General features: G+C 54.4%; 1 protein-coding gene across 11 annotated transcripts in view; it reads right to left on the bottom strand.

Annotated features, from left to right (window-relative positions):
• CACNA1A (calcium voltage-gated channel subunit alpha1 A) overlaps positions 1–14,032 on the bottom strand; it is a 416,980-nt gene that overhangs the window by 6,870 nt on the left and 396,078 nt on the right. For 7 of the 11 annotated variants that reach the window (XM_074384539.1, XM_074384541.1, XM_074384542.1 and 4 more), the window contains 4 exons: positions 12,428–12,555; positions 11,045–11,462; positions 7,098–7,203; positions 46–153 (listed from right to left, as the gene is read on the bottom strand). In XM_074384539.1, the coding sequence (XP_074240640.1) occupies positions 46–153; positions 7,098–7,203; positions 11,045–11,462; positions 12,428–12,555 (760 nt within the window). Of the gene's footprint in view, positions 1–45; positions 154–7,097; positions 7,204–9,807; positions 9,905–11,044; positions 11,463–12,427; positions 12,556–14,032 lie in introns of all 11 variants that reach the window. The other 4 variants (XM_074384546.1, XM_074384543.1, XM_074384547.1 and 1 more) reach the window with 2 other exon arrangements.

The following is a 14,032-nucleotide window of genomic DNA, read 5'->3' as shown; positions in this document are numbered from 1 at the left end:
GTGCGTCCAGGTGGATGGGACCCCAGGGCGGGGCTTGGCTCTTACACTTGTGAGGGGTGACCAGCAGGTCCAGTGTCTTCTGGGACAGGTTGGGCCAAATCGCCATCATCTCCTTCCGCAGCTCGGCGTCCATCTGCTGTTTGTCGGCTCCTCCTGCAATGGGGTGCAGACAGACCCTGACTGCCTGCCTGGGTGCTAGCCGGACTCTGGGTCAGCTGCAAAGCCAATGGCTCCTGAGATCTTTTTCTTTTTTTTTTTGAGACGGAGTCTTGCTCTGTAGCCCAGGCTGGAGTGCAGTGGCTCCATCTCAGCTCACTGCAACCTCCACCTTCTGGGTTCAAGCGATTCTCCTGCCTCAGCCTCCCGAGTAGCTGGGCCTACAGGTGAGTGCCACCATGCCTGGCTAAGTTTTTGTATTTTTAGTAGAGATGGGGGTTTCACCACGTTAGCCGGGATGGTCTTGATCTCCTGACCTTGTGATCTGCCTGCCTCAGCCTCCCAAAGTGCTGGGATTACAGGGGTGAGCCAGCATGCCTGGCCCCGGGACTCCAATCTTTCTGGTCCCCACAGGGTCTCCAACTGCCCCACAGCCTGGCCCAGAGGTGGCCCTGGCAGCACTGGTAGAATGACATCTGGACTCCGCTTCTCAGCAGGGCCAGGACCATGGAGCAGTTGCGTGGGAGACAGCCCAGCACGGACAACAGCAGGCTGACCCGGGGCCCAGTCTTGGCACCCAGCTATCGACTGCATGACTTAGGTGTTTCTACCACTTGGTGCCTCAGTTTCTCCATCTGTGAAATGGAGACAGGCCAGGTGTGGTGGCTTATACCTGTAATCCCAGCACTTTGGGAGGCCGAGGTGGGGGGATCACCTGAGGTTGGGAGCTCGAGACCAGCCTGACCAGCGAGGTAAAATCTCGTCTCTACTAAAAATACAAAATTAGCCAGGCGTGGTGGTGCGTGCCTGTAATCCCAGCTATTCGGGAGTCTGAGGCAGGAGAATCGCTTCAACCTGGGAGGCGGAGGTTGCGGTGAGCCGAGATCGTGCCACTGCACTCCAGCCTGGGCAGCAAGAGCAAAACTCCGTCTCAAAAAAATAAAGGAGATGACAGCAAGAGTACTTGCTTGTCTTACCTGGTTGTTACTGTTGCTTTTTTAGACAGATTCTCACTCTGTTCCCAGGCTGGAGTGCAGCAGTGATGCAATCTCGACTCACTGCAACCTCCGCCTTCTGAGCGTTCCAGAGATTCTCCTGCTTCACCCTCCTGAGTAGCTGGGACTACAGGCACGCACCACCATGCCCGGCTATCACCTGGTGGTTTGGTGCTCACGTGCATGCAGCCTTGGGACAAGGCTGGGATGCCCTGGAGCATCTGCAACAGAGGTGGTTTTGGTTTTATTTTTTGAGACCGGGTTTTGCTCTATCGCTTAGGCTGGAGTGCAGTGGCGCAATCATAGCTCACTGCAGTCTCGACCTCCTGAGCTCAAGCGATCCTCCCACCTCAGCCTCCCAGAGTGTTGGAATTACACATGAGAGCCACTGTGCGTAGCCCAGAGGAGGTTTTCTCCCCCTTTCTCAAGTCTCCACTGCCATGGACGTGGCCTTGGACCATGGATTATGTTTTTTGAGGTGGAATTTCGCTCTTGTTGCCCAGGCTGGAGGGCAGTGGCGCGATCTTGGCTCACTGCAGCCTCCTCCCGGATTCAAGCGATTCTCCTGCCTCAGCCTCCTGAGTGCCTGGGATTACAGGCATGTGCCACCATGCCCCGCTAATTTTGTATTTTTAGAAGAGACAGGGTTTCTCCATGTTGGTCAGGCTGGTCTTGAACTCCCAAACTCAGGTGATCCACCCACCTTGGCCTCCCAAAGCGCTGGGTTTACAGGCATGAGTTACTGCACCTGGCAGATTTTTGTTTGTGTGAATCAGAGTCTTGCTCTGTCGCCCAGGCTGGAGTGCAGTGTTGCAACCTCGGCTTAATGTAGCCTCTGTCTCCTGGGTTCAAGGGAGTCTTGTGCCTCAGCCTCTCGAGTAGCTAGGACTACAGGTGTGTGCCACCACGCTGGGCTAATTCTCTGTCTCTTTTTTTGTTTTTTTTTTGAGATGGAGTTTTGCTCTTATTGCCCAGGCTGGAGTGCAATGGTGTGGTCTCAGCTCACTGCAGCCTCAGCCTCCTGGGTTCAATCAATTCCCTGACCTCAGCCTCCCAAGTAGCTGGGATTACAGGTACCTGCCACCACACCCACCTAATTTTTGTATTTTTAGTAGAGATGGGGTTTCGTCACGTTGACCAGGCTAGTCTCAAACTTGTGACATCAAGTGACCTGCCCACCTCACCCTCCCAAAGTGCTGAGATTACAGCGTGAGCCACCACTTCTGGCCCTTTGGAGATTTTTTTTTTGGGGGGAGGTGGGGGATAGAGTCTTTTTTTTTTTTTTTTTTTTTTTTTGAGACGGAGTTTCGCTCTTGTTACCCAGGCTGGAGTGCAATGGCACGATCTCGGCTCACCGCAACCTCCGCCTCCTGGGTTCAGGCAATTCTCCTGCCTCAGCCTCCTGAGTAGCTGGGATTATAGGCACGCGCCACCATGCCCAGCTAATTTTTTGTATTTTTTTTTTTAGTAGAGACGGGGTTTCACCATGTTGACCAGGTTGGTCTCGATCTCTCGACCTTGTGATCCACCCGCCTCGGCCTCCCAAAGTGCTGGGATTACAGGCTTGAGCCACCGCGCCCGGCCCGGGGGATAGAGTCTTACTCTGTCCATCCTGGAATACAGGGGCAGAATCTCAGCTCACTGCAACCTCCGCCTCCTGGGTTCAAGCGATTCTCCTACCTCAGCCTTCCAAGTAGCTGGAATTATAGGAGCCTGTCACCACGCCCCTCTAATTTTTGCATTTTTAGTAGAGATGAGGTTTCACCATGTTGGTCAGGCTGGTCTGGAACTCGTGACCTCACGTGATCCGCCTGCCTGGCCCTCTTAAAGTACTGGGATTATAGGCGTGGGCCACTGTGCCCAGCCCTTTACAGATTTTAATCTGTATTCTTTGACTGTAATAAACTGTAACTGTGAGTATAAAAACTTTTCTCAGTTTTGACTTCTAGGGAATCACTGAACCTGTGGGTGGTTTTGGGACCCCTGAACACAGATCCACAGGGTGCCACAGCAGCTGACTTTTCATGGCATTACATACGAGTGGGGGCATTGTCAGACCCATTTTGCAGATGAAGGAACTGTGGTAGGCAGAATTCAAAAGCTGCCTGTCCACCAAGATTCTAGTTATTCGATCAAACACTAATCTAGGGACCACTGCCCAGGCTATGAAGGGACTTTGCAGATATAATTAAATACCGGTGAGGTGGCTCATGGCTGTAATCCCGGGACTTTGGGAGGCCAAAGCTGGTGGATCACCTGAGGTCAGGAGTTCGAGACCAGTCTGGCCAACATGGTGAAACCCCATCTCTACTAAAAATACACACACAGAAAACCTAGCTGGGCATAGTGGCGGACACCTGTAATCCTAGCTACTCAGGAGGCCGAGGCAGGAGATTTGCTTGAGTCTGGGAGGCGGAGGCTGCAGTGAGCCGAGATCACACCGTTGTACTTCAGCCTCAGCAACAAAAGTGAAACTCTGTCTCAAGAAAAAAAAAAAAAAAAAAATCAAGTCAGCCGACCTCAAAATACAGAGATTTTTGGGGTAGGCCTGCCCCAATCAGGTCAGCCTTTGTAAAGCATAATATTCTTTTTTTTTTTTTTTTTTTTGAGACGGAGTTTCGCTCTTGTTACCCAGGCTGGAGTGCAATGGCGCGATCTCGGCTCACCGCAACCTCCGCCTCCTGGGTTCAGGCAATTCTCCTGCCTCAGCCTCCTGAGTAGCTGGGATTACAGGCACGCGCCACCATGCCCAGCTAATTTTTTGTATTTTTAATAGAGACGGGGTTTCACCATGTTGACCAGGACAGTCTCGATCTCTTGACCTTGTGATCCACCCGCCTCGGCCTCCCAAAGTGTTGGGATTACAGGCGTGAGCCACCGCGCCCAGCCTAAGCATAATATTCTTTGGGCCTGGTGGCAGATGGGGAAGTCGGAGAGAATGGGAGCACATGAGGACTGCACGCATCCCCAGGAGCAAACAGCTAAAAGCCAGTGATCAAACAAGACCTCAGTTCTACCAGCCGTAAGGACATGAACTTGGAAGCAGATTCTCCCCCAGATTCTCCAGAGAGGAGCCCAGCTTGGCCAACACCTTGATTTCAGCCTTGAGAGACCCTCAGCAGAGCGCGCTATCTAGCTTCGTGGATGTCTGACCTACAGGACTGTGACCTGAGAAATGGGTGTGTCTTAAGCCGCTACATCTGTGGTCATCATATAGCTCGCTGCAGCCTTGACCTCATGGTCCCCCGTGATCCTCCCACTCCAGCCCTCCAAGCAGCTGGGAGTGCAGGCACACATCACTATACCTGGCTAATTTTACAGTTTTCTGCAGAGACAGGTCGCTCTGTGATGGCCAGGCTGGTCTTGAACTCCTGACCTTAAGTGATCCTCCTGCCTCAGCCTCCCAAAGTGCTGGGATTACAGGCGTGAGCCACCGCACCTGGCCAACTTTTAAATTTTTTGTAGAGATGGAGTCTCACTATGTGTCCACTATCAGAGCTCACTGTGGCCCCCAACGCCCTGCCTCAAGCGAGCCTCTCACCTGGGCCCCCATGCCTGGCCACGGATCCCTCCAATTACTCTGAGCTTATACAGTCTCCTGGCTTACTCTGTCAGCATCTGATGCCTGATTGCTTTATGGCCCCAGCTCGGCCCGGAGCCCCTGCCTGCTCCCCATCTCCACGTGCCACAGCCAACAGCCACGCCTGCCCTTGATGCCCAACCTGCCCCTCCCACCTCTCCCCTGACTCAGGATCTGGCTGCTCTGTGCTCCCAGAGCTCAGGCCCAACCCTGGGGGTGTCTTTCCCCACCACCCCACATTCCACCGTCACTCATCCTGCTGGCTGACCCTTACGTGCTATCCAGTGCCTGAATGCTCTATACCCCACCCCCTAGATCTTTTGTTTTTTTCTTTTGAGAGGGAGTCTCACTTCGACACCCAGGCTGGAGTGCAGTGGTGCGATCTCCGCTCACTGTAACCTTCGCTTCCCAGGTTCAAGTGATTCTCCTGCCTCAGCCTCCCGAGTAGCTGGGACTACAGGCGCACACCACGATGTCTGGCTAAATTTTACATTCTTTAAATAGAGACGGGGTTTTACCATGTTGGCCAGGCTGGTGATCCTGACCTCAAGTGATCCACCCACCTCGGCCTCCCAAACTGCTGAGATTACAGGCGTGAGCCACCATGCTTGGCCGAGTCGCTAGATCTAAGCTGCCACCCTGTCTCCACCGGGATGATATCAGCAACCCCCACGCTGGCCTTCTGGTCTCACATCCCCACTGTGGCCAGAGGGAAGCTGTTCAAATGTGAGTGGGGTCAGGTTCCTCTTCTGCTCTGAACCTGTGTGGCGCACCCTCACTCAGAGCGTGAGTCAGCTCAGTGCCCTGGGTGTCCCGTGTTCACCCCTACGTCAGGGCCTCTGCCAGTCCTCCTGCCTGGAGCGCTTTCTCGCCAGGGACCCACGAGACTCACTGCTCCACTTCCTCAGCGGAGGCCGCCCCGTCCACCTAAAGTGTAAGCTGCTGGGTCCCGCAAGCTTAGACTGGTACCTGGTACGTTGGGTTGCACTAGGTATCTGCCAAATGGGCCAGCTGTGGTGGCTCATGCCTGTAAAACCAGCACTTGGGGAGGCCGAGGCGGGAGGACTGTTTCAGCCCGGGAACTTGAGACCAGCCTGGGCAACCTGACGAAACCCCATCTCTATTTTTTTTTTTTTTTTTTCTTTTTTTTTGAGACGGAGTTTCGCTCTTGTTACCCAGGCTGGAGTGCAATGGCGCGATCTCAGCTCACCGCAACCTCCGCCTACTGGGCTCAGGCAATTCTCCTGCCTCAGCCTCCCGAGTAGCTGGGATTACAGGCACGCGCCACCATGCCCAGCTAATTTTCTGTATTTTTAGTAGAGACGGGGTTTCACTATGTTGACCAGGATGGTCTCGATCTCTTGACCTTGTGATCCACCCGCCTCGGCCTCCCAAAGTGCTGGGATTACAGGCTTGAGCCACTGCGCCCGGCCACCCCATTTCTATTAAAAAAATAAAATAGACCAGTTGTGGTTGCTCACGCCTGTAATCCCAGCAGTTTGGGAGGCCGAGGCAGGCGGATCACACGGTCAGGAGTTCAAGACCAGACTGGCCAACATGGTGAAACCCCGTCTCTACTAAAAAATACAAAAATTAGCTGGGCATGGTGGCTTGTGCCTGTAATCCTAGCTACTTGGGAGGCTGAGGTAGGAGAACTGCTTGAACCCAGACCCGCCCGCGAGGCAGAGTTTGCAGTGAGCTGAGATGGTACCACTGCACTCCAGCCTGGGCTACAGAGCGAGACTCCATCTCAAAAAAAAACAATTAGGCTGGGCCCAGTGGGTCACGCCTGTAATCCCAGCACTTTGGGAGGCCGAGGTGGGTGGATCTCTTGAGGTCAAGAGTTCAAGACCAGCCTGGCCAACATGGTGAAACCCCGTCTCTACCCAAAATATAAAAAATTAGCCAGGCGTTATGGTGTATGCCTATAATCTCAGCTATTGGGAGGCTGAGGCAGGAGAATCGGGAGGTGGCGGTTACAATGAGCTGAGATCGTGCCACTGCACTCCAGTGTGGGTGACAGAGGGAAACTGTCACCCAAAAAAAAAAAAAAATATATATATATATATATATATATATAGCGGAGTGTGGTGGTGAGTGCCTATAGTCCCAGCTACTGGGGAGGCTGAGGTGGAAGGATTGCGTGAGCCTGGGAGGTCAAGGCTGCAGTGAGTTGCGATCATGACACTTCACTGCCCAAGACTCTGTCTCAAAAAAAGCCCCCCAAACCAAAAACCCTGTAGAACGAATGAGGGGAAGAGTGAATGAAGAGGGCGGTGTCAGCAGCTCCTCTAGTTTGGGGCAGGGAGGGGAACCCCCGGCTCCACCCTGTCCCCCTTTCGGTGCCGGCCCCGTCCCTTCCTTACCCTTGGCGATCTTGATGTCCAGGGCTGTGCGGATCAGAGCCATGAGGGTGGAATTGAAGTGGACGGTGTTGTCATCTGCCACGGGCAGGTCCATCCGCAGAAGCCTCTACAGAAAACCCAAGGTGAGGGCAGTCATTCCTGGGCATCCCTCCTGGGTCTCCCGTGAGCCATGCCCACCCCTACCCAGGGAGTCCCAGGAAGAACTCTGAAGGCGGGCAGCGGCGGAGGCGTTCCCTACGTAGGTTACCTGTCCCAGTACTCAATTTCTCTTGGTGGTCTGTAGGGAGGGGACAAGGGCTCTCCTACACTTCTGGTCCCCTGCCCTCCCCTTTCTCCCCCTATGTGCTTGACCTGAGAGCTGGTATTTCCAGAGCTGGCCTCAATCCTTCCCTGCCTCGTTCCGCCCCAGAGTTCTTCTGGACGGCCCCGTTTTGGTCTGATCCCAAAGAAAAAGAGCACAAGCTGGATTTGAGCAGCACGTGCAACAGCCAAGGCTGAGGGGGCCAGGACCACAGCCGAGGGTGGGGGCTCCGCCGGCTCCCCACCCCCACCTCCTGGCTTGGCCCAGACCAGGACAGACCAGATGGGCACAGACCACATCATTCCTCTGAGAAGCAGCAGGCAGGCAGCCCCCCACTGACGGGGCAGGCCCCTCGCAGGCATGCAGCGAGGCTGTGACACAGAGCAGCACAGACGGGGCGCATGCAGACGGAATCTCGAGACTCATTCATAGCTCCGTGGGAAGTGTATCTCAGGGACTTGTCCGGATCTTGGCTCTCTGTGCAATGGCAGGGGGAGGGGATGAGGGGCATTCCTGTGGCCCAGGGAAGAAAAGATTCCTCATGTCCCAGGCAGGGGTTCTGTCCACCGTGCTGGGTGGCATGGGAGAGGATGCTGGGCTGGTGTGGCACAGAGAAGGGGGGTGAGGTCGAGTTGGGTGGGGATTCGGACACACATGGGCAGGAAACACAGAGCTAGAGATGGGGAGAGGAATGGTAAGCTCAGAGCAGGACACTTGAGGAGACATTGGGGCAGGGTGGGGAAGGAGCTGGGAAACAGAGAAACACCGACTGAGCCTCTGTGCACAGTTGTGCAGGCTGTGCACTGCACAAGGTGCTCCCATCTCGGAAATGGCAGATATATGAACTTATTGATTAAAATATTTCTTTTCTTTTCATAGAGATGGGGGTCTTGCGATGTTGCCCAGGCTAGTCTCGAACTTGGCTCAAGTGATCCTCCCATCTCAGCCTCCCAAAAACACTGGGATTATAGGCATGAGCCTCGATGCTTCGCCTCCAATTTGTGCCTTAAATACAACAGCTTCCCAGCTAAGAGCAGACAAGCGTCTTGTTCTCGCCACGTTGGTGGACTGCAACAATTTTCCAACGGACATGTTTTGTAGAAAGGGAGCCTTTTTCAAATTTGCACCGAGCTGTCTGATGGACCCATGGTGGGCCTGCACCAGGACGAGGAGGGGAAGGGCTCTTCCTCCCTCTCCTGCACGTGCACACACATTCAACTACACAGACAGAGAAGTGACTTGAGGAAAACTGGGGAGGGGAGCGACAGGTGCGGGGAGAGGCTCCTTGTCCCCGGCTTTGACTGAGAAGTGAGGGGAGACATACAGGTCAGGTGAGGAGTGGGGCACAGAGGAAGGAAGGAAAGGAGCTTGCGGGGAGGTGGCGACACCGGGCGGGTACAGATAGCACTGATGGATGGGACGCAGGGAAGATCAGGGTGGACGGGAGAACAGGTTGATAGGGTAGTATTTTTTGAGTGGGGAGAATCTTTAAAGGTCATCCCGGAACTTCTCGTGGATGAGTGGAGGAAACAGAGCATCTGTCCTTGGGTGCCAAGGGAGATTCCAGGACGGGGATCTAGAGGGGTGGCCCGGCCCAGCCGCTTGGCGGCAGGACACTCGTTTTCTCAGCCAGCATGCACCACCCCCCGTCGGCCATGGTGCCTGCCCGCCCCAGGCCCCGCCAAGGCAGCGTGCATGGCCTGCATCAGTGTGCCACCGTCCAGGGGTCCAGCTGCGGCCGCCTGCCCACTCTGGAACAATGGAGAGGCATGTTGGGGTGTCTTGGGCAGATTAGGGATGGGGACTGGGGACAAAACTCCATGGGAGGGAAGAGAGGGGAAGAGAGGTTCTTGGTGCTCCTCGGAAGGTCTCTAATCCCCCAAGGCCCTAGGTCAGAGATCAGCTTCAGGTGTGCGCGGGGCTGGGGAAGCTGGGGGCTCGAGGCGTGAAAGATGGGCCCGGGACCTTGCCTGCTCTCGGGGGCTTAAGCCCCTCTCTGCAAGGCGCCTGTCCCGGCCTGGGCATGGGGGGCAGAAGTGGGAGGCGTGGGTGTTGACTCCCTGAAGAAGCGTGTTTGTTTCCAATTTGGTACCTGGGAGACCAGGTGCAAGGGGACCTGGGCGCTCCCCTCCCCCTCCCCCCGGCGTGTCGGCCATAATGGAGTCTCAGAACACGAAGACACTCATCAGAAAGGACGGACACAGTGTGCTGCTTGGAATCGAGGGATGGGCATGATCAGTTCACTCGAGAAAAGAAAAAAAAAGAATCAAAAACAAGAAGAGAAACGCTGGAAAAAGAGAGTCGGCTGGGTGTTTCTGGTCAGCACTAAAAAAAAAAAAAAAAAAGGGAAAAAAAAAAAAAAAAAACAACCCAGCGCCTGGACGTCGGTGGTCGGCAAGGGTAGTCTACCTTGTAAGCCACTCTGGCCGGGCACTTCTTCCCCAGACCCAGGGGCGGAGACATGTGTCTCAGCATCTGATACATGTCCAGGTAAGGCATGCGGCCCCTGGCAGCACCGAAAACAAAAACAAAAACAAAACGGGAATGGGAACAGAGAACCAAAGGAACAGGGGTGGGGAGGAACAGAAGAAAGAAAAAAGAAATCCACGCGAGCCGAAAAAATAGACAGAGAAAGATGCAGAGGATGACAAAATAGGTATTTCAAATCAATGGAAAAGAAGAGGAAAAAATGGAAGAAAAGGTCATTAAAAAAAGATTACTTCACTGCTCGGGAGCAGGGAGAGAGAGAAAAGAGAAAAGTCAGATTCAGCTTGGGCTCTGAGCTATAGTTCTGGAGGGATGTGGGAAGGGGGATTCTCACTTTGGAAGACACACAGCCATGCTTTTGTTCACTGCCTTTTTTTTTTTTTTTTTTTAAAAGAGACAGGGTTTCCCCCTGTCGCCTAGGTTGGAGTGCAGTGGTGTGATCATAGCTCACTGCAGCCTCCACTTCCTGGGCTCAAGCAATCCTCCTCCCTCAGCCTCTGGAGTGGCTGGGACTACAGGCACTTGCCACCATGCCCAGCTAATTTTTTTTTTTTGTAGAGAAGGGAGTTCTTGCTATGTTACCCAGGCTGGTCTTGAACTCCTGGGCTCAAGTGATCCTCCTGCCTTGGCCTCCCCAAGTGCTGGGATTACAGGCGTGAGCCACTGCACCCAGCCATCATTGCCATTTCTAAGGTTGGGTCACATTCTCTGGTTTGGCTGAGGCTGGTCTCTGAGGGGGCCTAGGTGGGGAGGAGGGGCCGGGGTTGGGGAGGGGAGATGGGCTGGGGCTTTGGGTGGTGAGGGGTGGAGGAGGAGAGTGTGGAGGTGATGGTGGGGGGAGAAATGCAAAGTTACAATCCCCCAGGGGATGTGTCTGATTTGGGGTGCCGTGGAGACCCCAGGATGGGCAGCTTCAGCTAAGAGCAAGCAAAGATGGCTGAAGGCTGAAGGGAAGGAAGAAGTATGTTCCATGCTTCATCGGTCTACATGACTGCATTCTGTTGGCTAAGAGAGTTTTCTAGTTTAATGCAAGAGAGAGAGATGGCTCTGTTTTTTAGAGATATATATATATATATATATATATATGAAATATATATATTGAAGAACCCCAAGCCACACTCATTCCATGGATGCTAGCAGGTTTTAGTGGAAGTCAAACCTTGCAAGCAACCCTATGAGGACATTTCTTGCCTAAGCCGAGAGGGGGAGATATTACTCGCAATAAACTGTACATATCCTTATAATGAATCCGACCGCTGAAAGGAGAAGAAAGGGGGTTAGTGCAGGCAGTGGGTTCACACAGGCTCCCTGGGCACACGGCGAGCTCACGATGCTTGAGGCAGGGGTCTCCCTGGCTTGCGGGAGTGGGAGAGACGGGACAAGTGAAAGTCTCCAGACACTGGGGCGACCCAGGGCTGGAGGATTTCAATTGGGGCGTGCCAGGGGTTCTGGACTGCAGGGCACCTCCCCCGGGGCGCTCTCTGCATCTGCCTCCTCCACGATCTACAAGGACTACTGGGAGTGGAGGGGAAGCGTGTGGAATAGAGGACTCGGGGACAGCATCCAACTGCTGTGACCTAAAATCAAAAGAGGAAGAGTTAGGAACCAGCCAAAAGCCAAGCCCCACACCCACGGCTCTCCCCAGCCTCGCGGTCTCCTGGAGGACGTACCTGACGCTTTGGGAATAGCCAAGACCACCTCCTGCCCACCTTCTTCATGGGGCCTCCTCTCCAGCACTGAGGCCAGAGGAAGATGGGGCTTAGCCTGCTGGGGGCCCCCCAGTAATGCTTCTTCAGGCCCCAAGCCCAGCCTGGACTGGAATCCTCAGTCAGTGGCTGCTGGGCCCCAGGTATTTGGACAGATCCCTGAGTGCCCTTCAAGGCTTGCTGTTAGGTGGGTACTCAATACACATGTACAAGTTGGAACCCTCCCTCTGAAACCACTGCCTGTCAGTGAAGAGGGGGCCCCCTCTGGTGTCTACCCAGATGGGAGCACCCACTCCCTTTGTGGCCACAAAGATGCAAGGGCCCCGAGGCTCTGTGGCCTCCCTGGCTCGTGTGACCTCTCACGCCAAGGTTCACAGGTCCCAGCAGGAGCTGAGTTCTGCCACCCGGATGTTGCAGTGCATCCTGTCTGCCAAGGGTGGGCTAGCCCTCCTCCCCACACTCGCAGGAGAACTGAGGCGGAGGCACTGCTGGTTTTCTCCCTGGAGCCTGGCTAATGCGTCCTCACCATCTGGAGACTTCACAGTGAGAGACAGGAGAGGCTCGGAGGCGGGGAGGGCTCTTCAGGACACATCATGGCTGATGCCCTACCTCATTTTCCAGAAAGTCCAGGGTTTGGGCAGCGTTGGCACCCACGTGTCTAATCTGGGGTATGCAAGGGCGATGATTCTTACGCCTCCTCTCCCGACTGAACCTGTGAGACCCCTGCTGGGAACCCCGGAGCCCAGTGCTCCTGGGTCTGGGTCCTGACCTAGCCCGTGTTCCAGTTCCCGGGAGAGGCGTGTATTGTGGCTGGAGGATTCGGGGTGGTTTCTTACCAAGCTGCAGGGTCATACTCGGCCCAGACACGCACGTACTCATCCAGGTGGTGGGGGCCCAGGATGGAGGAGTCTCGGGTGAGGTACTCAAAATTGTCCATGATGACGGCGACAAAGAGATTCAGCATCTGTGGGGACACCGGGGACCAAGATGGAGTCGGGGCAGAGATGGAGGGAATGAAGGGGTGAGGGTGAAGGATACAGACAGACAGACCCACCCAAACACATGTACACAGAGGCCCAGATGGAGCAAGGGATAGAAGATGGGAAAGGAAATGAGACAGAGAGATGGGGGGGGGGGGGACAGAGAGGTGACGCTCACGCACACGAGGAGGGCCAGTGAGAGGGAGATCAAGTGGAGAGATGGAAGAGACGGAGAGACAGAGAGAGATGGAGAGAGATACAAAGAGACGAAGACTGGCCGGGCGCGGTGGCTCACGCCTGTAATCCCAGCACTTTGGGAGGCCGAGGTAGGCAGATCCCTTGAGGTCAGGAGTTCAAGACCAGCCTGGCCAACCTGGTGAAACTCCATCTCTATTAAAAATACAAAAGTTGGCTGGGTTTGGTGGCGTGTGCCTGTAATCCCAGCTACTTGGGAGGCTGAGGCAGGAGAATCGCTTGAACCTGGGAGGTGGAGGCTGCAGTGAGCTGAGATCACGCCACTGCACTCCAGCTTGGTGACAGAGTGAGATTCTGTTTCAAAGAAAAAAAAAAAAAAAAAAAAGAGGACAAAACCCAAGAATGACGGAGAGACAGTCAGTGAGAGAGGGAGGGGAGGCTACTGAAATGAAGACCGACAGCAAGAGAACCACTGTGACCCCAAATCCTCCCACATCTGCCCCCAACAAGGCCAAAGTTTTCCTATTTTTATTTCTCATTTCTTTTTTTGAGATGGAGTTTCGCTCGTTACCCAGGCTGGAGTGCAATGGTGCGATCTCGGCTCACCGCAACCTCCGCCTCCTGGGTTCAGGCAATTCTCCTGCCTCAGCCTCCTGAGTAGCTGGGATTACAGGCACGCACCACCATGCCCAGCTACTTTTTTGTATTTTTAGTAGAGACGGGGTTTCACCATGTTGACCAGGATGGTCTCGATCTCTTGACCTCGTGATCCACCCGTCTCGGCCTCCCAAAGTGCTGGGATTATAGGCGTTAGCCACCGCGCCCGGCCTTATTTTTCATTTTTGAGAGAGGATCTCACTCTGCCGCCCCAGCTGGAGTGCAATGGTGTGATCGTGGCTCAGTGCAGCCTCAACCTCCAGGGCTCAAGTGATCCTTCCACCTCAGCCTCCTGAGTAGCTGGGACTACAGGTGTGTAGCACCACGTGTGCAGCTAATTCAGTCTTTTTTTGTTTGTATGAGACAGAGTCTCACTGTCTCCCAGGCTGGAGTGCAATGGTGCAATCTTGCTCACTGCAACCTCCATCTGCCTCAGCCTACCAAGTAGCTGGGATTATAGGCGCCTACCACTAGGCATAGCTAATTTTTGTACTTTTAATAGAGACAGGGTTTTACCATGTTGGCCAGGCTGGTCTCGAACGCTTGACCTCAGGTGATCTGCCTGCCTCGGCCTCCCAAAGTGCTGGGATTACAGGCATGAGCCACTGC

Source organism: Saimiri boliviensis, chromosome 14 (genome assembly GCF_048565385.1).
Source record: "Saimiri boliviensis isolate mSaiBol1 chromosome 14, mSaiBol1.pri, whole genome shotgun sequence".
In the NCBI taxonomy this organism is placed as follows: Eukaryota; Metazoa; Chordata; class Mammalia; order Primates; family Cebidae; genus Saimiri; species Saimiri boliviensis.
Note: the sequence above shows the minus strand (reverse complement) of the source record. Positions and strands in the feature narration are given on the sequence as shown.